Source organism: Mesocricetus auratus, unplaced genomic scaffold (assembly GCF_017639785.1).
Source record: "Mesocricetus auratus isolate SY011 unplaced genomic scaffold, BCM_Maur_2.0 Super-Scaffold_100007, whole genome shotgun sequence".
Classification (NCBI taxonomy): domain Eukaryota; kingdom Metazoa; phylum Chordata; class Mammalia; order Rodentia; family Cricetidae; genus Mesocricetus; species Mesocricetus auratus.
The window spans coordinates 44760630-44788204 of NW_024429191.1; the positions used below are offsets into that span (position 1 = coordinate 44760630).

At 37.8% G+C, this 27575-nt stretch overlaps 1 protein-coding gene across 9 annotated transcripts in view; it reads right to left on the minus strand.

The window, feature by feature from the left end:
- Map2k4 (mitogen-activated protein kinase kinase 4) overlaps positions 1-27575 on the minus strand; it is a 93423-nt gene that overhangs the window by 50333 nt on the left and 15515 nt on the right. For 5 of the 9 annotated variants that reach the window (XM_040748873.1, XM_040748872.1, XM_040748869.1 and 2 more), the window contains exon 1: positions 1509-1775. Coding sequence is in view for 3 of the 9 variants with exons in the window: in XM_040748867.1 (XP_040604801.1) it covers positions 13257-13359 (103 nt within the window). In the remaining 6 variants the exon portion in view is untranslated. Of the gene's footprint in view, positions 1-1508; positions 1776-7978; positions 8042-13256; positions 13360-27575 lie in introns of those variants that run through there. The other 4 variants (XM_040748867.1, XM_040748868.1, XM_040748874.1 and 1 more) reach the window with 2 other exon arrangements.

The following is a 27575-nucleotide window of genomic DNA, read 5'->3' on the forward strand; positions in this document are numbered from 1 at the left end:
TGGTACTCTCCTCTTGAGCATCCTAGTGCTCCTCTCCTCTCCACTGCTGTTCATATCATATGGCCATACTCTATGGTTTAGATGGTTCCATACTTGAAGAGTGAGAAAGTATCTTTTCCAATAGTTCAAGTCTCCTGCAGAGTGTATTCTTCATGGGCGTCCAAAGGAAACTGTCCAGGAACTGACTAGCCTTAACACAGAATGTGGTTTAAGAAAACAAAACCCACTTCTTTCATAATCCCCTATACTCTCCCAAATACATGTCGATCTACAATCTCAGAATGTAACCTTATCTTTGTAAGTCTTATTCAAAATCTCAGAAAGAGATCACCTTAATTCAGATATATTCAAAGTAGTAGAAGCACTGGGTGTGGTGACATGTGTCTTTAATCTCAGTACTAGGCAGGTAGGGAACCTATGGTTTTGAGGACAGTCTGGTCTACATAACAAGTTCCAGGTAAGCCTGAGTTATGTGGTGACACCCTGTCTTAAAATAAAGCAGACAAACAAACAAACAACCCCAGAAACTTGCTATTCATACTCATACATGATTTTTAAGACATTTCAAACAAGATGACCTTACTTAGAGGAGACAGAAAAACATAGTGGTAAAATAAAGATAAAGGCAGAAATTATAGCTCCTCTGGGACAAGACCAGAAAAGCTTAGAACTACCAAAAGGAGGAAGAGAGGGAGGGAGTCTTTTGTAGAGCCTGCCTGAGAAGCACAGCCCTGCCAACACCTTAATTTAGCATTTCTGGCCTCTAGTACTGTGAGAGACTAAATTGCTACTGCTTTAATGTACAAGTCTGCCACAATTAATTATAATAGACATAAAGAATATGTTATGAGTCTCAAACACTACTTCAGGCTTCACAATACAATCACTGCAATACAATCTCTGTCATAAACAAGCTGCCATATCATTGCGGCTGTGTTCAAGTTAAACTTCACTTACAAGATCAACCTGGTCAGAAGCTACAGCACACTGACTACATGACTTGAATGCTGCCTAGTTATCATTTAAGCACCTAAACCATTGCTTGTTTTTCTAGATCCCTTTCTCTTTTAAATTTTTAATTTTATACCATAAGAAACCCTAATTATCTACTCAGATCCTACAGCTTTATTTCCAGAATTTGATCTCAAAACATATTTGGGTTTTTTTTTCTTAAAAATCTTGCCCCTACATCAACAGGACTAGGGATCTGCTAACCTTTTCCAGGCTTCCTTCTCATTTAGTTAAGTGCACTAAGGCAGCAGCAGATCTCTTTACTAGTGTGCTGGGTGCCTGTCTGAGCTGCTGTCTATCAGCAGGTGATACTGATTACTCTGATGGATTCTTTGCTCAAAATAGGCACCTGATTTCTCAAACATGCAGATGCTTTTCCTTTAAAAAGCAAAACCCACCTCTGTCTAGGCCCACCTTTCCCAAGGGCCTCTTCCTGTCTACTGAAGTGGAAGTGTGCTTCCCCGGCTCCTCACCACTCCTCCAAGAGATGTACTTACCTAATTCTCTCCCCAAGGTACCAAGCAGATCCTCCTTTGCAAATCACTCCTTTTTGCCTTTAAGTAAGCTCCAGGTTACCAAGGCAAGACGTACAAAATTGTTTTACTCTCAACACACACACACACACACACACACACACACACACACACACACACACACTGCCAATCTTCCTTAGACAAGAAAATAAACATGCACATATCTTGATCCACAGCAACTGCTCCTCCCTGCATACGCTGTGAAGCTCTCTAGATGAATACTGCTTTATGCATCCTTCTGCAATGCAGCTCTGTTAATTCCGGAAATTTCCACAGTAAACTCAGCCTGTCGGTTACCATGGAAACTGCCTGCTTCCTGGCACTACTAACAAAATGAGTGTCTTTCCCTAGACCTAAGAAGCAGCAAAAGGAAAATCTGAAAAAAGTCACCAAAAAATTTGCTCAAACAATCCAATTAAACGCACTCACACTCTCATGTTCTTAGGCAGAAAGTAGTAAGAAGCTGAGTGCACTGCAGGCACCTATAAAGCCAGCATTCGGGAGGCTGCAGTTGGAGGCTGGAAGCCCTCAGCCAGTCTGAGTTAAGTAGTGAGACCCTGTCTCTTGGAAGGATGGGAGACAAACTAAAGAAATCTGCAGTAGTTGGGCCCATACTGATTTAAGATGGAAAGACAAATGTTTCCTCATCAAGGAAAAACAGTAAAGATGAAGAGGCAAACATTCATGTTCATATATTACTGCTACAGCTAGTGTATCTGCTGAGCTGGCCCTCTACATCTATACTCAATGCTTACCACCACAGTCATTTCCCTGGGTTATGCTTCATATAGAGGAAGATGAAGCTAACAGGTTATGTTTCCAACCCCTACCCCCATCACAGCACTTAAAACTGTACTGAAGGAATTCCACTAAAGATTCTCTTAACATTACACATTGCTAATTCACCCCTTCCCAACTGCTTCCTTCAAAAATGCTGGGTCTCTGACATCACACACAACCGAACGCTTCCACCTCTCAAGCATCTTATTCCTCAAGCCTCTATCACATTTCTTTGGGGTTTGGCCCTATATACAATTTCTCAACAAAATAAAGTCCTATCTTCTGACTAGGCAACTTTATTACCAATGTCCTGACGACTCTCAGCTTCTCTTAAAGCTCCAATTTAGCACCTACTTCTTATCAAGTCCATAGATGTGACCAGGTTGTATCACACTCCACAGTTATGCTCAACACATACCATTGTTGCCATGATGAGTGAAATCCTCTGAAATACAAGTCAAAATTAATCATCCCTCTTAAGTTATTGCTGTCACAGACTTTATTACAATGAAAAGTCAATGGTATATTTTGATATCTACTAAGTTTCTCCGCAAAAACATATATGTGCTTATTTTAGTAGGGCTGTTTTGGAAAAGAAGTAGTAATAGTGTGAAGTTTACTATTTCATAATTTTATCAATGAAATATTCATTTTTTTGTTGTTTATTGAGACAGGGTCTCACTATGTAGTTCTGGTTATCCACTCATTATGTAAACCAGGCTGGCCTTGAACTCACAGAGATCTACCTGCCTCTGCCTCCCAAGTGCTGGGATTAAAGGTATGTACCACTATATCTGGCCAAATTGAATACTCTTACCTGAAGCATGTATTAATTTTTAAAGACGATATGTTCACTCTAAATGATAAGATTATACTTATCTATATTTTAAAAATATAGATTTTGTTTGTTTATTGAGACAGGGCCTCACTATGCTATCCAGGCTGGCCTTTCTCTTGGACACAAGGGAACTCCCACTTTGGTTTTCTTAGTAGCTGGGACTACAGGTGCAAGACACCATATCTGACTCAAAAACATTCTTTTGAAAGCACAACAAAGACAAGTCCCCAATGTTATCTAAAAGCAGCCAGCCACTCAGACATACCCTATACTTGGCATGATACAACAAATGCTCCAGAGTAGACCGAGTACCAAATAATTCTTAACAACATGATAAAAATTTTTAATCAGGATAGAGAGATGGTTCAGTGGTTAAGTGTGCTTAATGCTCTTGCAGAAGACCTGTGTTCAGCTCCAATACCTACATCAGGTAGTAACCACCTGTAACTCTAGTTCTAAGGGATCCAACACCCTCTTCTGGCCTCCCCAGGCACCAGCACACACGCGGCATACATAAACTTACTCAAGCACACCTACATATATTAAATAAATAAATTTTACACAAGCAAATCTGGTAGAAACCTTAATAGCAGTTTTTAAGGCCCTAGATGAAATCACTAGCACTACTAAATAAATTAATCATTCTAGGTTTATTTCAAGCATTCTAGCAAGGGAAACTGAATGAACAGAAATGACATTTGTCACGTACTTCTCTACTAACATAAGAAGTGAATTCAACCAACACCCATGTTTATCTATTTATCACCAAATGTCACAACTGCTAAAATACGTGTATGCTTTGAGAAAATGGACAGAAAACCACTTTTACTGTTAAGTAGGAATAAACAATTTATCCATATAACTTTATTGTTATTATTCTGTTTATTTAAATTACAATATCATTTACATATGGTGAAATGTCCAGATCATAACCATGTAGTACATTAAGTTTTGGCAAATTCATACACACTTAGGTATTGAAAGATTTAACAAGACAGAAAGAGTGTTACCCTAGGTGGCTCCTTGTGCCATTCTTGTCAATCTCCCAAGACAAGGACTTCTGATCTTAACCATTACTATTGATTTCAACCTTATCTATTGGAATTTCAGACAGATGAACCAAACAGTGTGTACTCTCCTTTGTGCCTGGCTTTGTCTTAGCACTTCTGTATTCACATATGATCATGTGGATCAGTAATTTTTATTGCATCCATCCATCCCCCCATTACCAGACATTTGTATTCTTTCTTGTTTTGGGAACCACAATGAACAGTTACTATGAATGTTCAAATGCAAATTTTCATAAAACATTTTCACCCTGGGCAATGACAACAAGGCTAGGTCGTGTTTTAATTCATAAGAAACTATCAAAGAGTTTCCTATAATAATTGAACCCTTTTCCATTCGCTCAACAATATATGAGAATACTAATACCATCTTTTTAAGTGAGGGCCATTCTGGCAGATGAGTAACATCATTCTCATTTTAATCTAGCTCTTCTGATCGATAATGTTGAAACATATCTTCCTTTTCTATGCATTTATTGCCTATTCCTACACTTTGTAAAACCCATTTTTTAAACGGGATCATTTGTTCTGAGCATTTCATTATATATCTGAAAGTCTTTTGTCAGGTAAATGCAGAGTATTTTCTCATTGCGTAACTGGCCCATATACTTTCCTAAGAAACTTCTGGTAAGCAGAAACATTATCTTTACTAAAGTTCAATTTATCTTTGGTGGCGATTTACACTACTAAGTATGTTCCTCTGTGTGTCTGTTAAGTCTTTGCCTGTACCAGATAAATGTATTAGGATGTTTTCGTTTATAAATTGAATGGAATTTCTGCTCTACCCTTTAGAAAAATGCTGTATCTCAACCACACGTTGTGAATTAGGAATTGGAGTTCATTCTATTATAGATGTCATCCCAGTGTACTCTCTCATCATAAAAAAAAAAAAAAACTATTCTTTACCTGGAACTATACAGGCATCTTAGACAAAAAATTAAAAGACTGTACATACATGCTCATGTGCTGAACTTCTTATTCTGCCATGTATTCAAGTTTTTCATTTCTCTCAGTAATCAATGTGTTGGAAAATTCTTAACGTATTTTCTTTAACTGTATCTATAAATATTTTATACTTTTAAGGCTACTATAATCATTCTAAAACTTTTCCTTCCAGGTGTTTATGTATACTAACAGATGGTTATAGAAAGAATGAATTTCATTACCCTGACCCCTTGCTAAAGTCACTTAATAATTTTAGTAATTTTGGTAGACAAAGATTTTCTACATGTACAATCACAACATCTTCTGAAAAAAAGATTAGTTTGTAATCTAGACTGTAAGTCTTTCTGTTCAGAGATCATAGACATAGCACTGAGTCTTTCACCATTAGGTATAACATAGCAAGTACATTTCCTCAGATGCCACCAATGAGGACCTACACCCCTTAGTTTAGTGAAATGTTTTTGATAAAATCAAATATTTTTCCATCTATTGAAATGTCCAGTTTTTCTCCCTTGGTTTATTAATATGGTGAATTATAAGAATCATTTTCACATATCCAATCAAGATGAATCCAATTTCCTGTTTATGAGGATCTGTGTTTATTAACATTGGAGTTCCACAGTCTCCTTTACTTGATAATGTTCTTGTCTGGTTTCTATCAGTGTTATGTTAACTGTTGTCTAAAAAGTCCTGTAAACTGAATATGATTTCTTCTTTTATTTTTATTTATTTTTTGCTGTTGTTTTCCCCAGGGCCTCACACTCATTAGGCAGAGTCACTAACAGACACTGGACTGGGCTGTGCCCAAACCTCATTTTATTTGTCATCAAGTAGAGGAAAACCACCAAGAGCCCACATTTCCTTTGTGAAAATGTTTAAAGTATAAATTCAACGTTTTAGCAGATGAAGGATTTCTTCTTGAGTCAGCTTTGGTTATTTATGACACAAACTAGCTCAACTTGTTACATTTCTTGAAATAAATTACTATATTTTTGTAGTGTAGCCCCTCTTTCATTTTTTACAATGGTAGCTTAGAGTTCTTTTTTGTATCTTTTTTGGGAAGGAGCATCTTTGTCCTCCCATGTGGTAGATCTACAAGCTGACTATGTGTCACTGGATATTCTCCCTCCCTCCCTCCCTCCCTCCCTCCCTCCCCCCCTCTCTCTCTCTTCCTCCCCCTCTCTCCCTCTCCCCAACCCCCCCTCTTCTCTCTCATGTCCTAGGTATTTACTACTGCTGTTAGTTTCCTTGTTTTAAGACAGAGTCTGGCTATATAACCCATGCTGGGCTCTTGGTTCTCTAGACTCCTAGCTGCCATAAAGCAAATAGGTATACAGTATCTCACTTATTTACTTACTAGCCTTTTAGAAACACTTTTTGTAATTGTCAAATATTCTTTACTATTCATCTATTTTTATTATCCCCTTTCTTCTAATTTAACACTTGAATCCATTCTTTCCTAGCTTTCAATGTTACTCATTAATCTTCTAAAGAGACTTTGTGCCTTGCTTAGGCGGTGAGATACTTAGTAATAATATCATTAGGCTTCTTCTTTAGAACTTTCATAATTTCTCAGACTGAGTTTAACTCATGCCCATGGGGTGGTGATTTAAGAAATATGTAGGGCCAGGATTCATGGTATACACCCAGAATCCATACTTAGGTAGCTGAGGCAGGAATTTCAAGTCAGTCTGGGATATATACTGATTTTAATATTGTTATGGGTCGCTCTTAAACTCTCTTCAATCACAAAAAGAAAAGTATTCAGAAATCAGCTTTCAATAGGAACACATAATTCCTTCAATCAAGAGGTTTAATTTCAAAACCCCCTCTAATGACAATTTATAAATATACATGCAGGACCTCCCCTTTGCTCTTCTAACACTAGTAAACAGATGTTTTCAAGAATCAAGCTCACAAAGTAGAAGAAACCAGAAAAGGAGGTAGCACTAGAGAAGAAACAAGGTTGCCTGCACCCTTGGCAGCCGGATCATCAGGTGTGTATGGTGCCTATTGCTCAGCAATACATTGCAAGAACCAAAATAATAACAAAGATTGAAAGCTGAGTTTTTCATTTCTTCTACATGATAAAATAAAGACTTGAAAAGTGGCTAGAGAATATGAAATGAGACTCTTGGTGTCCCAGTAAATATCAGTTCCCATGTAGTCATCATTTTACTCCTGACTCTGTTGTCATCAGATAGGGTATCCCTTATTTAAAGCAAACTTCAACTCTAACAATATTTTGTTTGCCTGAAAACTGTCAGGGAAAAGATACTTAAAAAAAAAAAAGGAGAAAACTGGAAGATAAGAAAGAAGTATGCTTGGAAGCTGAGTCCAAAGAATCATTTGCATTAAAATGAAGCAATGAAAATACAGGTAACACAGGTGTACTACCTGAACATGTACATTTATCTACTTGATCCAACTGCCCTAGTGAAGCTACCAGCTTTAATAGCAGAATATACAAAATAACGTATTAACTCTTAAACAAGATATTTGGGGAACATCAATAAATCAAGATTTAGGTGTAGTTGGGTTTTATGCATCTTCAGAGAATCCAAACTCTGCAACTGTCACTCTGACAACGTCAAATTCAGAAGATATCATTACCAATCATCTTACTAATTCAAACTTTATAATTATGTGGAAACCATGTCAGGTCAGGAAAATTTATTCCCTTTAAGAATTAAATACAAATAACAAATCTGTTATTGCCATTTTTATACCCATAGAAAATTTAAAAGTTGCAGTTAACTGTCATATCAGACCCAAAATAAGCCATGGAAATGGAGGACACTTACTTAAGACTCCTTAAATAAGGATGTAGATCACAGTGCAGAAGTTTTACAAACTGAACATTCATACTGCAGACAAAACATAAACAAGGAATATCTTTGGCAAGTCTCCAACCTGCATTCAAAGGTCACTGTTCTTGAGCTACAAGAGCAATCTCTAGCAAGACTGAAAGCTTTGGAAGGTTTCATAAGCCAACTATGGCAGGGGAACTGACTATCTGAAGAAACTGTCAAGATAATAAGAACCATTTTACAACATACAATGTAACTATGATATAAGTAAGTTTTGAATGTTACGATTTTTGTATAAGCTTTTTCCAGTTAAATCAAAATATACGTAAAGTGAACTTTGTCCTGTAAAGTTCTTAATGAAACGATTAAATGCCCTAATGCTACAAACAACATCCTGATCTTATAATGCTCATTATAATAGGGGAAACAGAAGAGATGTTTGGCAGAAAAAAAAAATGGTTGTACTACTTGATAGTTTTCCTAATTTTAGCTAAAACAGTAAGATTTATTTATAAAAAGAACAGAACAAAAATACAGTCAAAAGGGCTCAGGCTGCATCAGTCCTGGTTCTGCCACCGGCATATGACTTTAACAAACTAGTATCTTGGCTCTCAGAGGGCTAGGAATGTAGCTTGGTGATAGAGAACTTGCTGGCTTATGCAAGGCCTTAGAGGTCAGTCACCAGTATTAGGAGCAAGAGAGGAGACTCAGTTACTAATCTGTAAAATAAAGGCACTTACTAATCAGTAATAGTCTGTTTCTTTGTAGTTTCTTCCCTTTCCATGAAGATACCTTGCTCAGAGAAGATTTTCTATAAGATGATATACACTTATGTAGTAACAGTTACCTAGAACTTAATATTAACTATACAATTATCCTCAACATCCTTTGTATTGTATAACCTTTTGGCTTTAGTTATATACCTACACTGTAAAGGAAAATATCATGATTAGTATTCTATTTCAGTGGAACTCAGCTGTCAGGAAAGATGTTTTAACCTTGAAAGAGAATGTGTGTATATCTCAGTATTTTATGTGTGTGTGTGTGTATGTATATCTTACCACTATAATGCAGTCATCTAAGCACCTGAACATCCTGTATTTGTAAAACTGTATTTATAAATCAAAAAGTTTAATCTTAAATATATTTTAGAAATCATAGTTTTGCATCTATTTATGATAGGTGTGACTTCTTTGAAGTGTGTTTCTATGTTTTTATACCTAAAATGACAGTGTAACACTTAATATTATACATTCCCTCCTATGTATATTTTAGTAAAGCTTAGAGGGAAGAAATTATAGTTAAGTAGTTAAGACTTTATCCAAAGAAAATTGATGATGCTATGCATAAAAATACCACTTGTATCCATATTGAATATAAGAGAAATAAATTTAAAACGAAAGACTATGGATATAACGCACATGTGAGGAAGGGGTGGCATATTCCCTGAGAACTGTCAACAGAACAACCGGATGTGTTACTGCCTGTAGAACTGAGCACGGCCCTATAGATCTTATTGTTAGTTTGGGTTTGGGGTTTTGTTTTTGTTGTTGTTTTTTAATTTTAAAAAATCCTCTAAAAGGATGGTTCTGAGTGTTCTATAATGTAAAAAAGGTGCTGGGGACCTAGAAAATAGGAGGTGCTCAACAAATATTAGTTGCCCTGAATCACAATTAATAACTACTTTGTAAATGACAGTAATTATTTTAAACCATATATCACTTTGTTTCTAGAGGGTAATAAAACTAATTGATACTGTTTAATTATGGTAGCTAATATAAAAATACATTATTGTTTTATTAGGTGTTTTTATTAGATGACTATGAAGGAAAACACCTGCAATTAAGTAGTCCTGTGTTACATTTTGCTAAAAAAAAAATACAAATAGGTTATACAAATGGGAAAACAACATATTTAGAAGTAAAAATCATTCTAATCTCCTATTTTTTATTACAAATTTTTTTCAGGAATGGGGTGTGTGTGTGTGTGTGTGTGTGTGTGTGTGTAGACTACAATAATTATTTAAGGTATTTTCTTGATTTGGACCTAATCAAGAATCTTCTCAATCTAACCTAATTGATCTCTAAGGTTTATCTATAGATTCTGACCTGCTTCATTTGTTATTTAAACTATTATAAGAGTCTCTTAGCTAATTCTGTACATACTGTTAATCATCCTATGTATATAAATCATTGATCTAACTAACATTTCCATCCAAATACCATAGCTTCCAAGTTCAGAAATTTAAAGTTACCTTCTAATAATAATACCTACTAACAGCAGAGTGGAAAAAAACCGAAATGAAGAACTACTACAGAAGAAGGAAGGAAGGAAGGAAGGAAGGTTGGTTGGTTTTCACTATAGAAGATCAAATACAAGAAGCATCGGTGAGGATGCAGAGTAGGATCAATCCCAGAACCTACTTAAACCCATAGGACATAAAAAGTCACAGAGCAAACATGACCCCTCTTTGCTTCAGCAGTGACCTAAGGCTGTTTGCTCTGGAGTGACTGTACCAAAGGCACAAGCACAAGGAAGAAACACAGAAAAAGTCTGTAACGTAGATAAATCTTACCTTTTTGCCTAGTCTGAATCCCAAAATACAGCGAGCAGCCTCGCACATAAACCTTCCCTCCACAACAGAATCTACTCTCTGCCTATTAAAGGGGGAGAAGGGGACAGAGACAGACTATGCAGAGATCAGACGTGTCCTGGTGCTGCTTGGGGAATGCAGACAGAGCCCTCTCTTACCTCCATCCATCTAAAAATCTCCTTGTCTTTCAGCCTGTTGACTTTGTACACAAAGTGAAGAAAGCACTTCCACAGAACTTCATTCTCTCTACCCTCCCCAAACTCTTCACCTTTCCCACTCTCTCCCTCAATTCATCAAGTGAAATAATGAACATTGGTATTGTAAGTCAGGGATGGACTGCATACCAGTCAAGCAAGAGATAATAGTGGTCAGTAGAAGCCAGACTTAGTTTCCACCTACTGCTCATATGAACAGAAAAGGTTTAAGACAAGAATTTGCCAGGTGTACTGACCCTCACCTATAACCTCAGCACTTAGAAAACTGAAGCAGGAGGGATGCTATGAGTTAGGGCAGTCTGAACTACAGAGACCCTATCCCAAAAAGATCAAAGTTTCTACAGTTTTACCAACAGTAAGTGCTCTTTTCGATGAAGCCTCACTGAGGAAGAGAGAGAGAGAGAGAGAGAGAGAGAGAGAGAGAGAGAGAGAGAGAGAGAGAGAGAGAGAGAGAGAGAGAGAGAGAGAGAGAGAGAATGTGCGTGCGCTTCACCTGCATGGATACTTGTGCAGCCAGTACCACAAAGGCCAGAAGAGGGTATCAGATTCCAGGGAACTAGAGTTACAGATGATTGTAAAACACCATGTGGATGGTGGGAATTAAGTCTGATTCCTCTGAAAGAGCTACCTGTGCTCCTATCAGCTGAGTCATCTCTTTAGCCCCATTTCCAAGTTAACTTTTAAGTTTCTTCTTGTTAAATAACTGTAATGTGTTGTAGCAACAGCTGTCCTATGCATACTTTAAACAATTTTGTTCAGGACGATAAAGTCATACAACTTAACAATAGAATATCTACTTCTTCTTAGGTTTACATACCAAATATGATTTTAGCACAAGCCTGATGCAAATAGTCCTGGGGTGTGAGGAAGACACTGTGTCTGGCATAATGCAAATCTGACAGAAATAATAGAAATGGGTCATAAATTTTTCTTTTAATCTATTTCCCTTTATACTCTTTGGTTTATACAACTTAATTTTTCAGGGCTGGAGAGGTGGCTCAGTGATTAAGAGCATATATTGCTCTTGGAGAGGACCCAGGTCAGTTCCCAATACCTATGTCACCAGACAACTTGATTTTTCATTTTAGGAGCTAAAAGATTAAAAAAAAAAAACAACAACAACAGTTGTTAAGTGTAGAAGGGTCTCTATTATATGACTAATTTCTCACATGCTAGAAGCATCTATAGTTTTAGTCAATGGTAATTAAAGCCTGGTACTTCCTAATGAGATGATTTCTTTATCCTCTAAGTACTCAAATGGAAAGTGGAAAGAAAGGAAAGGGAGACTGGAAGTAGGGGGAGCATATCTTACACTCTCCTAGCTTATACTTCAAGCATGTGACTAGCTGGTAACCACAATAATAAAGTGAACTGTTTAGGGGTACATTCTGGACTTGTTTCCACTAAATAGTAGAAAGTGTGGAAGGAGCACTGCTTGGTGCTGGAGTTTTGACTGGTTGGGTACTGGGTTTCCTTGCTCAATATAAGCCCTGTTTGATGTTTCAAAAGAAAAATACTAGGACTCTAGCTAAGCTCATACCTTCCCAGACAGATAAGCTTTCCTTCATTCTAAGGTTACTGGTGAAACCAGAGTCCTCACTTGTAGACATTACTATTGCAAAAATAAAGTATTTCAGTCACCTCTGTTTAAGGACACTGCATCCACTTGCTACTGTTTGCAAACACAAAGTGTGCCTAACTCAGAAGAAAACCAATAACTGTGACTCTCTGAGAGGACTAGATATATCTGAAGTCCAATAAAGCCTGAATCCAGACATTAATAAACTATTTTAAAACATAAGGTACTCTATTGCCGGCTTTTTAACTATAACTTTCACCACCTGCTCTCTGTCTCAACACTAGAACTAGATGAAAATGCAAATGAATTAATGTAAATCCTCTGGCTGTCATGCTATTTAATATACCACATCACTCAGACTAAAAGTTTTGGAAACTTATTATTTCTGATGTTATTAGCTAAAAAAATCAACTAGCATGTTCTCAGTATTTTCAGTAAGATACACTATCATTTCTATCTTTTAAAAATATTAGCTAATAAAAGGCAATACCAACATCTGTATACTAATTTGCACCAACTTTGATTTGACACGAGTCTTCTAGAAACAAGAATCTATGTTTCCACTACGTGAACAGTGGAGACTGACACAGAGAGAGGACAGTTGCTTGCCTAAATACAACCTGCACTTTAGCCGAAAGCCCCAAGTTTATTAGGAGGTATTTGAGAAATATAAGTGAGCCTGTGTCTTTGGCAGTATTTTCCTAAGTAAACATGTAAAAAAGGAAACTGTGTTCATCAACTTATGACTAAAAATCAGTTAACTTTCTATTTAAGTTCAAAGACTAACATTTCAAATTCTTTTAAGGAAACAGAAACAGCAGTCCCTTGCTTTGCATCAAGTGCAGCAGAGGGAAAGTTCTGCCCTTAGTCCCTGAGAATACTCACATGTGTGGGTTCTGGACTCCTGTAGTGTTAGGATGGAGAGTAAACCGTGCTGTCGATTTGACAGGTGGATTGGCAAAATTCAACTTCAGTGCTTTGCGTTTACCTGAGAAATAACAAACATAAAGTAAAAGTTTCAAATACTAACAATAAATGCAATTTTTGTTGATTAAATTAAATTACTTTTTAAACATTCAAGTATTATAAAAGCAGGTATTACTTTGAAGGCATGAGAAAGTTAGTGAAAGGCAGAGAAACTTGCTTTAAGAAATCAGTCAATATAGAATAATATTTGAAAAGATAACAAGTATCTTACATTGAAAAGAAGATTAACAAAAGTTATCTTATGCGCACTCCCATAAAACCCCCTGTGCTGCAGAGCATCAGATGATGCTCGTTGCTTCCAGTTCAGTGTTCAGAACACTTGGCAGGAAAAGTACCAGTCTCAGAAGGATCACCTATACCAAGGTAAACTCAAACATCGCAGTACTAGAAGTCGAAATGTCTTCAGTTGAACAGAAATCCCCTTCCTTCAGAACAGCATATATGCTGAGTGACAGATCTGAAACGTCTGAAGCTGTGACAATAAGAACCATCACAGCATGGTCTACTTTCAAGCTAACAACACAGGCACCCCAATAATTACTTCCTTGAAACAATTTCTTTGGGCTTAAAAGCAGGTAAATGTCCAAATATCTTAGCACACAAGTTAACTGTGTGTTAAAACCAGAAAATTCAGAGAAAACAAGGTTTTAAAATGTTAAACACATATCTAATTTCCTCCAAAATAATAATTCTGCAACTTTCTGTTGCAATCTGTTTCCCTAAACATAGTTGCATGCTTTACCTCAAAATTTCACATAGGCCATGGTACTGCTTTAATATGCCTTTCTTTGCTAGCCATATTTCCTTCTGGGACAATAAATCACAAAGAATCACTTTAGGGTTTCAACAGATATTCTGTAACAGATGAGGGTTTTCACTCATTCTGGTTTTGCATTCATTGTAGGGATACTTTCTCTGGCCGTCCTGTCTCTCAAGCAAAGAAACTCAAATGGCTGAGAGCACTTAAAAATATGTTCAACATCCTTAGTCATCAGGGAAATGAAAATCAAAACTATGGGATTTCATTATATTAATTAGAATGGCCAAGGTCAAGAAAATAAAAGACAATTCATGTTAATGAAGATATGGAGTACAGTCACTATGAAAATCAGTTTGTTGGTTCTTCAGAAAGATGGCACTAAATTTATCTCAATTTCCAGCCATACCACTCTGAGGCATATACTTATAGGTTGCTTCATCCTACTACAGACACTTGTTCAACCATGTTCATTGTGGTTCTATTCATAATAACCAGAAATTGGAAACAAACAGATGTATGTCAAAGGATAAATGTATAAAAGAACATATTCCATTTACTCAATATTACTCAGCCATTAAATAAATAAAATCATGAGATTCGAAGGTAAATGGATGGAACTAGGAAAAAAGATCCAGAATGAGGTGACCTAGAAAAAGAAACATGGTTTGTATTCACTTATATGTGAATGTAAGCTGTTAAGTCATTGATAAGGAAGCTACAATCCATAGGACCACAGAGGCTAGGAAAAGAGTAAGGGACTGGGGGTGGGGGGCTGGGATGGATCTCTGTATTGTTCTGATCTGTTGCAGTAGATAACTGCTTTTAAGCCCAAAGAAATTGTCTCAAGGAAGTAATTATTGGGGTGCCTGTGGTGTTAGCTTGAAGTAGACCGTGCTGTGATGGTTCTTACTGTCACAGCTTCAGACATTTCAGATCTGTCACTCAGCATATATGCTGTTCTGAAGGAAGGGGATTTCTGTTCAACTGAAGACATTTTGACTTCTAGCACTGCGATGCTTGAGTGACAACATGCACAGGGCCTGCAGGGGTCTGCACCAGGTGGGGTGCTAGAGCTGCAAGGAGAGGTTATCTCCAATTGATAACTACTTGCAAATGGAAAGTTAGTTTTCTCAGAGGGCATCTTACTGGGGAAACTATTCTTAAGGTAGGCCCCATGCCCAGAAGTATATGGTTAACATAAAATGAACTCAAAAGGCATCTTAGGAGGTTGTCTCATAATGTTAAGTCAGGGAGGGTTTCATTTTTTTTTTTTAATCTCACAGGTCCTTTGTATATACATTATGGTTTCTAGTTTGGGATTTTTCAGAGTTCTTGAACATTTGTGTCTCTGCATCTATATTTGTTTCTTGTGGTTTTCCTTTGGTTCTTTTTCTTGTTTGTTTTATCATAGCCCAAATTGTTTCTTTTTAAATTATCATTGTATTGTATCATCTTGTATTATTATTCCTTAGACGCCTGTTTGTTTTCTAAGGAGAGACACAAAGGGAGTATATCTGGATGGAAGGGGAGATGGGGAGAAACTGGGAGGAGTAGGGGAAGGGAAACCATAATCAGAAAATATTTCATGAAAAAATATATTTTCAATAAAATAAAAAATTAAATGAAATCAGTTAAAATGCTTATTGGAGTTGTGGGATAGGGAGGGAGACAGTGACAGAGTAATTCCAGCCAAACAGAACCTGTTAATACAGACCAGGCTAGCCTCAAACTGACAATGATTCCTACCCGCTTCTACCTTTTCTGTGCTGGAATTACAGGTGTTACCACCACATGTGGCACAGCAAGGTGATCACTTAACATACAGAAGCAAAACAAGAAACAAGCTTGTTGGGTATGGTGGCTCGTGTGCCAGCACACAGGAAACTGAGGCAAGGGAATCACCACAGGTTGAGGCCAGGCTGGTCAACACAAGCAGGTTCCAGGCTGCCAGGGCTATACTGCGAGTCTCCCTCTCAAGCAAAACAAATTTGACAAAGAATATTAATGTAAACAAGAAGAACTGTGTGAAGTGCTAACACAAGAAACATTCAAGATGCCATAGTTGTTAAAGTGGCCCAGTCTAAAGGATCTGTACTAAGTACAAGCTTGTTTAGAGAACATACTGATCAGGGTGACTGGGTGAAAGAATCATGAACAGCAAATTGCTTTTTAAAAGCAAACTGACAGAATTCAGCAATATACAACCATTTTTAATGAGATGTTCCCAGTCTTCTTGAAAATCTGCTCTTATGATTCTCAAAGGCAAGGGATTTGCCCTAATGGCACTCGCTATGTTGGATTCTAAACTGTTCCTTCTACTTTGTCTTCTGTGAAAGGAAATGTTACTCATGCCACGCTCTCACCACTCAACTGTGGAGTCTGGGTCCACAAATACAAATTACTGAGCCAGGATGGACAATACACTGATTGAGTCTCACCACTAACTGAATGAAATGATTCTGATGATTGCCTGTGTTGATGCTATGATATGATAAAACTCTGGGGATAGTGAAATATTATAAATGTATTTTGCACATAAGATATATATAACTTAGGACAAGAGTGCAGTGGGCCAAATGGTGACCCCCCCCAAAGATTCCAAGTCCTAATCCCTGGAACCTATAAATACTGCATTATATAGCAGGGATAGCAGAGAAGATTAAAGACAAGGAAGCATGTGTAGGGAGAACCTGTGTACCTGTGCCGCTGACCATGTCCACTTTGGGCGTGGCTACAGGTGCATACAGATGTGGAAAATAAAGGGCTGCACAGGAGAGACACTGGCTCCCCGTCAGGGCACTGAACCCCACATGACAGGCGGGAATACTAACTGGGCATCTCTTTCATAAGTTTAGGTTTAGATGGAATAGATATGCTTAGGATGGGATATAGGTAGATTATTATATCTTCTGATGATTTATAATTTGTTTATTGCAATTCATCATACTATGTAAAGTCTTCTTTTTATGCATAAATATCCTTATCATTTTCATGTATATATGCTTTATATATGTTTGAGACATTTTGTATATTGACACAATTTACTTTTGTTTCAAGAAGGTACCTAAGATATCTCCCTACATGCATGTGTCTTAGTGAGCTCAAACCCAAAAAAGTCACCAAGTCAAAAGCTGAACACCATTTGTCACACGCTTTGCTTAAGAACAACTAACACTGGGGCTGGAGAGATGGCTCAGAGGCTAAGAGCACTGGCTGCTCTTCCTGAGTTCCTGAATTCAATTTCCAGCAGCCACATGATGGCTCACAACCATCTATAATGAGATCTGGTTCTGTGGGCATACATATAGGCAGAACACTGAATGCATAATAAATAAATGAATCTTTAAAAAAAAACTAGCACAAATCATGCATGACCTCTCTAAATTAAGAAAAACTGACAAAAGATGCAGACCAAACATGAGTCAAAGATAGAACAAAGAACTGGTATGAAAGCAAAACACTAAACCACTTTCTCAATTTGTGGGTGAGGGGCTAGTAACAGGCAAACTCTATGGGAATACTGAAGCATGTTACTACAATGAAAGCTCACTTGAGCTATGTTTTTGATGATAAAGATATTTAAAATACACAGAAAAGAGGAATTCTTTTTCAGCACTGTATTTTAACGAAAATCAAATTGGAGGAAAGGGACTTTAAAGGCAATTGACTTCAAAAACAAATGTACATAATTTAACACAATGTGATTTACATAAGTTAGATTTAAACACGATTTACACTCAGTCTTACAAATAAGTATGTATTCCAACCATTCACTAACAAATCTATAAAAGAACTATAAGTTTCCAGCCTGTCCAAACACAAATGTCTCAACTACAAGGAGACTATCCTGCCAGCTCTCATGCAGACACCCTAATCCTGCAAATGATTAGCTGATGATGAACTTAAAACTAAATAGTCCAGAGAAGGAAAAAGAAAGACCGAGGCAGTGGAGACTAAGATAAGGGAGGAAGGGATGGCCTTTCAGACCCGAGATACTCCTTCCAAACATCCACGGTTTTTCCTTCAGAGCATCCTCTTCTGTCACCCATCAGCACTGATTCCTCCCTTCTTCAAGTGTCCTAAAAGATCCAGGATATCATACACTGCAGCTACGCATTCAGGTATTTCCTGTTGACAGGTTGGTATTGAAGATGCAATCTGAGGCTTCCTGCACACTAAGTACCCACTCAGACACTAAGCTATACCCTCAGTTATTGGTAATCACTAAAAATACAAACATGCATAACACTACTGTGGATTTTTTAATGAAAGAAGGGAGGGAGAGAGAGACGGAGGGAGGGAGGGAGGGAGGGAGGGAGGGAGGGAGGGAGGGAGGGAGGGAGGGAGGGAGGGACCCAGGACTAAGGGGAGCACCTTCTTGGCACCACGCTCAGAATTCTGCTGTCCAATCTTTCAGAAGAGAACACCCCACACTAGCCTAAATGAACTTTTACTTCACCTATTCACAGTGTTCTTCTCAACATTTCCACAGGAAAGGCACTGTCCGTCAGGCAGTGGTAGTGAATGGCTTTAATCCCAGCACTTAGGAGACTGAGATGGGCAGATCTCTGTGAGTTTAAGGCCAGCCTGGTCTACACAGCGAGTTTTGGTACAGCCTCAAAAGGTACAGAGAAACCCTGTCTCAAAAAACAAAAACAAATAAAAAATGCACACTGCTGAGTATAGGACCATCAAGGTTACTAAGAACCATGAATCTGAAAATTGGGGTCCCAGGAGGAATTAGGGAAGAAGGAGATGAATATAATTAAAATACAGCAATTATATTATATGCACATGTACCAATTCGTTCAAGGGTACCGCCCACTTTCTCTTCTAAGAGGTTCAGTGTGGCTGGATTTATGTTGAGGTCTTTGATCCATTTGGACTTAAGTTTTGTGCATGGCGATAGACATGGATCTATCTGCATTCTTCTGCATGCCAGCATCCAGTTATGCCTGCACCATTTGTTAAAGATGCTTTCTTTTCTCCATTGTATATTTTTAGCTTCTTTGTTAAAGATCAGATGTTCATACATGTATGGGTTAATATCAGGGTGTTCAATTTGATTCCATTGGTCTACCTGTCTATTTTTGTGCCAATACCAAACTGTTTTCAGGACTACAGCTCTATAACAGAGCTTGAGATCAGGGATGGTGATGCCTCCAGATGTTGCATTGTTGAGTAAGGATGTTTTGCCTATCCTGGGTCTTTTGTTTTTCCATACAAAATTGATTATTGTTCTTCCAAGGTCTGTGAAGGATTGTGCTGGTATTTTAATGGGGATTGCATTGAATCTGTAGATTGCTTTTGGCAGGATTGCCATTTTTACTACATTGATCCTACCGATCCAAGAGCATGGGAGATCTTTCCATTTTCAGAGGTATTTTATGTTGTTTGTGGCTATAGCAAAGGGTGATGTTCCTCTGATTTCTTTCTCAACCCTTTTATCATCTGTATATAGTAGGGATACTGATTTTCTTGAGTTGATCTTGTAGCCACTTTGCTGAAGGTGTTAATCAGCTGTAAGAGTTCCCTGGTAGAGTTCTTTGGGTCATTTATGTAAACTATCATATCATCTGCAAATAGTGAAACTTTGACCTCTTCCTTTCCAATTTGTATCCCCTTGATCTCCTTTTGTTGTCATATGGCTCTAGCTAGAACTTCAAGTACAATATTGAAAAGGTATGGAGAGAGTGGGCAGCCTTGTCTTGTTCCTGATTTTAGCAGAATTCAGTAGTTTCTGTCCATTTAGTTTGAAGTTAGCTGTTGGTTTGTTGTGTATAGCTTTTATTATGTTTAAGTATGTTCCTGTTATCCCAGGTCTCTCCAAGACCTTTATCATGAAGGGGTGTTGGATTTTGTGAAAGGCTTTTTCAGCATCTAGTGAGATGATCATGTGGTTTTTGTTTTTCAGCTTGTTTATACGGTGGATTACGTTGATGGATTTTCATATGTTGAACCATCCCTGCATCTCTGGGATGAAACCTACTTGATCATGGTGAATGATTGTTTTGATGTGTTCTTGGATCCAATTTGCCAGTATTTTATTGAGTATTTTTGCATCAATGTTCATGAGGTATATTGGTCTGAAGTTCTCTTTCTTAGTTGTGTCTTTGTGTGGCTTGGGGATCAAGGTTATTGAAGCCTCGTAGAAAGAGTTTGGCAAAGACCCTTCTGCTTCTATTGTGTGGAATACTTTGAGAAGAATAAATACAAGCTGCTCTTTGAATTTCTGGTAGAATTCTGCACTGAGGCCATCTGGACCTGGGTTTTTTTGGTTGGGAGACTTTTGATGACTGCTTCTATTTCCATAGGGGTTATAGGTCCATTTAAATTGCTTATCTGTTCTTGATTTAATTTTGGCAGGTGATAGCTATCCAGGAAGTCTTCCTTTTCCTTTAAATTTTTGAATGTTGTGGAGTACAGGTTTTCAAAGAATGACCTGATGATTCTCTGGATTTCCTCAGAGTCCGTTGTTATGTCCCCCTTTTCATTTCTGATTTTGTTAATTTGCATGTTCACACTCGGCTGTTAGGTAAGTTTGGACAAAGGTTTATCTATCTTGTTGACTTTCTCAAAGAAGCAACTCTTCGTTGCATTGATTCTTTGTATTGTTTTCCTAGTCTCTGCTTTATTGATTTCAGCTCTCATTTTGATTATTTCCTGGCGTCTACTCCTCCTGGGGGAGTTTGCTTCTTTGTGTTCTAGAGCTTTCAGCTGTGCTGTTAATTCTCTAGTATAACTATTCTCCAGTTTCTTCATATGGGCACTCAGTGCTATGAACTTCCCTCGTAGCACTGCTTTCAAAGTGTCCCATAGGTTTCGGTATGTTGTGTCTTCATTCCCATTGAATTCTAGGAAGTCTTTAATTTCTTTCTTTATTTCTGCTTTGACCCAGGTTTGGTGCAATTGTGCATTATTCAATTTACATGAGTTTGTAGGGTTTCTGCAATTTGTGTTGTTGTTGAATTCTAATTTTAACGCATGGTGGTCTGATAAGATGCATGGAGTTATTCCAGTTTTTTTTGTACCTGCTGAGGTTGCCAACGATGTGGTCGATTTTTGAGAAGGTTCCACGTGGCGCTGAGAAGAAGGTATATTCTTTTGCGTTTGGATGGAATGTTCTATAGATGTCTCTTAATCCCAATTGGGTCATAACTTCTATTAGACCCTTTGCTTCTTTGTTAAGTTTGTTTCTGGTATTCCTGTCTAGTGGTGAGAGTGGGGTGTTGAAGTCTGCCACTATAAGTGTGTAGGGCTTTATATGTGATTTGAGTTTTAGTAATGTTTCTTTTACGAACGTGGATGCCTTTGTACTTGGGGCATAGATGTTCAGGATAGAAAGTTTATCTTGGTGATTTCTCCTGTGATGAGTATGTAATGACCTCCTTCATCTCTTTTGATTGATTTTATTTTAAAGTCTAATTTGTTAGATACTAGGATTGCTATCCCTGCTTGTTTCTTGGGTCCATTTGATTGGAAAATCTTTTCCAAACTTTTAACTCTAAGGTAATGTCTGTCTTTGAGGGTGAGGTATGTTTCTTGTTTGCAGCAGAAGGATGGGTTCTGTCTTCGAATCCATTCTGTTAGCCTGTGTCTTTTTATGGGTGAGTTAAGGCCATTAATATTGAGGGATATTAATGACCACTGATTGCTCATTCTTCCTTGATTTGGAATGGTTGTTGGTGGTGGAATTCCACCCCTTTTTTCTTTTGGCTGTTGGTAAAGTGGGATTATCTAATGCCTATGTTTTTCTGGCTGTAGTTAACTTCCTTGGGTTGGAGTTTTCCTTCCAGAACTTTCTGTAGGGCTGGGTTAGTGGATATGTATTGCTTGAATCTAGTTTTGTCATGGAATATCTTGTTTTCTCCATCTATAGTGATTGAGAGCTTTGCTGGGTATAGTAGTCTGGGCTGCCATCCATGGTCTCTTAGTGTTGGTAGAATATCTATCTACAAAATTATGCTAAGGATATTAAAAAGTACACAAAGACATGTTCAAAGCAGTGATATTTATGCTACCTTACTTATAAAAACTGTGGCACATCCATAACTGGACTATTACATTACTTTCAAGAAAAAACTCCATTTGAAAAAATGACTACAGCCAACAAGAAAAAGTAAAGGCATTTGCTATCAAGCCCAATAATGTGAGTTCAATTCCCAGGGGCCAAATGTTGTAGGGAGAGACTCATCTAACCTCCACACGTTCACAAATGGGACCAATGGTATACAGATACATACACACACATGTACACACATACATACACACAAATAAATGTTATAAAAAATGACACCATAACATTAGGAATGTTCAATGCATATTAAACTAGGCAGTAAGTAATGAAACAAAATATTTTACAAAAACATAACCATATACCAGTATATAATTTGTCTGCACACATACACCATTCTCAAAAATGTCACAATAATTGAAGGTGCTATAATTGTAAGTCGCCCACACACACACACTTTAAAAATTCTACTTCAGAGGTATGGAAGGATGGCTTGGTCAATACAGTATTTGTCATGGAAGCATGAGGATCTGAATTTGAGTTTCAGAATCCACATAACAGTAAGACAAAATGGCACACATGTACTCCAGCACTGGGAAGGCAGAGAGAGGATGATGCTTGGGGCTTGCTGGCCAGCCAGCCTACCCTACTTAATAAGCTCCAGAACAATGAAAAACTCTGTCTTAATAAACAAAGTATATGGGGAACAACACCTGAAGTTGGCCTCCGGCCTCCACACATAAAAATACATAGACATGCATGGTCATACACACACACTAAAAACTTGTTTCAGTTTATTGTTTCTGTTTTAAATTATAATTTCCTTTTCACTTATTCTAGATCTTTCTAAAGGAGAACAGTCAATTCTCTAAACTCAGCCATACCGAGACCTAGAGAACAAGCTGGGTTTTTAAAGTCCTTAAAAATACAAATATAAGCCAAGCAGTGGTGGCGTACGCCTTTAATCCCAGCACTCGGGAGGCAAAAATAGGCAGATCTCTGTGAGTTCGAGACCAGCCTGGTCTACAAGAGCTAGTCCCAGGACAGCCTCCAAAGACACAGAGAAACCTTGCCTTGAAAAACCAAAAACAAAACCAAACAAACAAACAAAACAGAAAAAACAAAATATACACATTTTCATATACCTGCTAGAACAACCTGAACATTCATGCTCCTATCATTTCTCATTTTCACAGATGATCCCTGTTGAGTCTCGAGTGTGTCTCAGTTACATCTAATGGCATTGTTATCACAGATGTAATGGAGACATGTTACCCAACACTAACTGCCAGCCCTAACTCCAAGCATGAATGGCTTTGCAAACATGCTCTACAGGAATCTAAGAGTTGGAATGCCACAACTATGTCACCACCCTATATGGTACCAAATAGATACCTAAAAGGTAGCAGCTGTTAAAACATCTCCAGCCCAAGTTCAGGGGCGGAGAGAGAGGGTGTTCATTCTCTGAGTCCTTCATTTATTCCCAGCTCAGAGTTCTCTCATTTTTGTCTTTCATATGTTTTGTGGCACTGGGGATCAAGCCCAGGGAAGCCCGGGCTTTGCATAATGGAAAGAAAGGACTATATCACTGAACCTTGGCCCACAAAACTCCTCACAGAAAACACTTAGCACCTTAGCCAGATTTCTTACTATTCTACCAGTATTTTTTTCAGTCAATATTATAAAATTGTATGTGCCATGATGAGATAAAAAGAGTTGTTCAATGAAATGAAGAAAAACAAGAATGCTCCCAGCTGAAGCATACTGGCCTGCAACTCCACTGAGTCTAGGTAACATGGCTAAGTAGACCTGTATGCAACAGGCAGGTAATATTCACAGCAGCACATAATAAGCTGAGAAGCCACTGAAACCACCAGATCTGAGTTTTCCTCCTTAGGAAGTTTGCTTAGGATATTATTATTAACCATATAAGAAAGTCAGATTCTTGTCAAAAGCAAATGTGATACACTCTTTCCTTATTTGCCCAACTACCACAGGGATTCCCATCAGTCATTAAGTAATTAACTCTTCTGGACTTCCCAATTCTGCAAGAACTTCATTAGCAAACAGACTAGGATAAAGCAAGCTTTAAGATGCAGACAGTCCACAGTGAATATACCACCCATTTGCTCAAGGAAAGAAAGCACAGTCCAATTTTAATTTAAACCTAACTGTGTTATCACCAAGGTAAACAAGAGAGGTAGGAAAGGAGTGGGTTCATCCATGCAAAGTCAGTATTCTGTATGTACAGTTATCACAGTTCTACCTCTTTCTACAAAAATGAGTAGTTTCTTCTGACCCTTATTAAACACCTCCTGTCTCAGTCACTGTTCTATTGCTGTGGAGAGACACCATGGCCAAGGCAACTCTTATTTTAAAGAGCAAGCAAACTCTTATAAAAGAAGGTTTACTTGCTGTTTCAGAAGTTTAGTTGATTATCATTTTGACAGGAAACATGGCAGCACTGGAGGAGGTAGAAGCAGGTAGAGAGACAGACAGACTTGGGCCGGCATAGGCTTTTGAAACCTCAAAGCCCATCCCCACTGACACACTTCCTCCAACAAGATCTACTCCAGCAAGGCCACATGTCTTAATCCTTATCAAATAGTGCTACTCCCTGGTGACTATGCATTAAAACATATGAGCCTATGGGGGCCATTCTTATGCAAACCACCACATCTTCTATGTTCAAAACCATTAAAATGTAAGTAAGATTTTCATTTATTCCCCCCCCCCTTTTTTTTTGGTTTTTAAAGACAGGGTTTCTCTGTGCAGCTTTGTAGATCAGGCTGGCCTTGAACTCACAGAGATCCGCCTGCCTCTGCCTCCTGAGTGCAGGGATTATAGGCGTGAGTCACCACCACCTAGCTAAGAATTTCATTTTTTAGTAGACACAAGTAACCACTATTTTTTGCCCATAAAATACTCCTATGAACTGCCGTTTTTGAAAAGGTTAGACTACATTAAGCATAGCAGGAGTAATTGGTATTCTAAGAGGACAGACTGCACCCTACTTGCTTCTTGTGCATGCAGTACATAAACAGATCCCGACTGATACTTCTTTTTTGTCACATACACCTCAGGACTTAAGAAGGAAAAACAAATGATTGAATCAGTTTTAGAACATTGTGGGGGGGGGCACACTTCACACTTTCAGAATCAGCATGCTAACAGGAGTGTTAAAAAAGAAGTGGCTAACAGTGTTACTGCTAAACAGTGAATGGCACCTGCTGGGATTTGGGGAAAAAATAAAGTAAGAAAAATTCAAAAGCTAGTCTCTTGATTCAGAAGACTGATCTTGTACATGAAAAATGTCTTTTTACTTAATGTTGACTTTAATTAGATTTAGCAACTAAAAGATTTTTTTTTAATTAGGGCACAGAACTTTTGATTAATGAATAGGCCAGAGTAGTAGACCACGTCTCAAATCATCATCATCATCATCACCTATTATTTCTATCACATAGTCTATGTACACATGTCCACTCTCTAAGGATATATGGCTCTTCAAAGAGAGCTCTAGGTTTATTTCAGCTTCAAAGTCTCCAGCACGGAGACACAGGTACAGATGAATCTCAGTCATTCAGAGTATTGTTATACAAGGGCCACTCTAAATGGGAGAAATGCTTGTCCACACTTAGTCCTCACTTCAGGTTAATGTTTACTTAGTAGTTCCACCTGATAGGAAGACCAATACCAAGATGACAGCCACAGATGTCTGATGGTACGGCCTACCTCCTTGAACATTTTTGTCTGGATTTGGAACACAGAGAAAACCAAGAAGTGAGAATTCTAGCATTTACCACACCTTATTTGAAGACCACCATCCTGAATTTGTAAGCAAACCTGAAAAGCTTAGAACAGTAATACAGCTGAGACTGGTCTCTGAAACCCTTCCACATCACATCTACTCTCATCCATTCAGCCACACGTGTTCTGGCACATAAGGGAAAAACTGCAATATGAGAGGACACCACTTAAATAATTTCCTTCTTCAAAAGTAGTACAGGCTTAAATGTAACAGACATTAGAAATCTTCCCTCTAGTAACAAAAGTAATTTTCAGGGGGAATTTGTGTTCTAACAACTTCCAAGGTAGAAGATAATTAGGCAACGTCTCTTGCGATGGTATGTTAAGAGGGAACCAATGGACTTGACTCTGTCCATATATCACAGATATATCTCTGGGGTTTCAGGACAGAAGTGTTGTTCCAAGGAGGGCTGTATACTGACATTATATCATGGTCCTGAGAGAAAGTGATGAGTATACTGGGCATCAGCCTCTATAGATTATGGGCCAGCTCTACAAAAAATGCTTTTGTCAAGCCCAGCAGTGGCGGCATATGCTTTTAAGGCCAGCACTCAGGAGGCAGAGGCAGGAGGATCTCTGTGAATTTGAGGCTAGCCTGGTCTACAAAGCTACACAGAGAAACTCTGTCTCAAAAAATCAAACAAAAACAAAAACCAAACAAACAAAAACCTCTTTTGTCAACTACTTCATCATCTATATCAAGCTAAATAAACAATACTAATAATCAAAAGCAATAAATGTGTTCATTTTGTTTCCTTAAAAAAGCTCAGCTGAGGTCAGTAACTTATAAATGACAAAATTTTAGTCATTAGTTGCAGGACTTCTACTACAAAAAAATACAGATTTAGAAATGCAGTTAGCCAGGGCTGGAGAGATGACTCAGCAGAGAGGAAAACTTAGTGCTCTTGCTTAGAACTACCTTCAGTTCCCAGCACCTACTCCTATCAAGCATCTCATAGTCACCTGTAACTCCAGTTCCAGGGGCTCCAATAACCCTCTTCTGGCTTAGAGGATCCTGTATATGTGTATGACACATAGACTAGTAGATATATATACATATATATGTATATATACAGATAAATAAAATAAAAACAAATATTTTTAAGAAATTAATTTTTAAGCCTTTGTTTATTTAAAACATGAAGAATTGGCCCTTGCTTCACAACTTCTTTTCCCCGGATCTCTCTATTCTATCAATAAAGCCAACACACCACCTTTTACAAACACTCTCATCAGGGGAGCAAACTATGAATATCTAACACAAACTTCTAAAAAGATCCAGGAAACATCCTTCCTCCAGTTTTACTATTGCCACCAATTTAAAACAAAAAGAGATAATTACTGTAAAAGGTTTCACAATTAAGGGTATGAAGGTACATGCTTATAATCCTAGCATTCAGAAGCTGAGGCAGGATCATAACTTTAGAGTTCAAGATAGCCTAGGCTACAATAGTGAGCTACACCTGGCTCAAAAAATAATTTTTAAAAAACAATAAAAAGAATCAGTCATAAGAAAGCCCCTCTTCCACACATAAACCTTTCCCCAATACATTAATGTGCAGCATCACCAAAACTAACTACTAATGTAGTCTAATTCACTTAATGCCATGGAAAATGCTCACCTCTGGAGCAC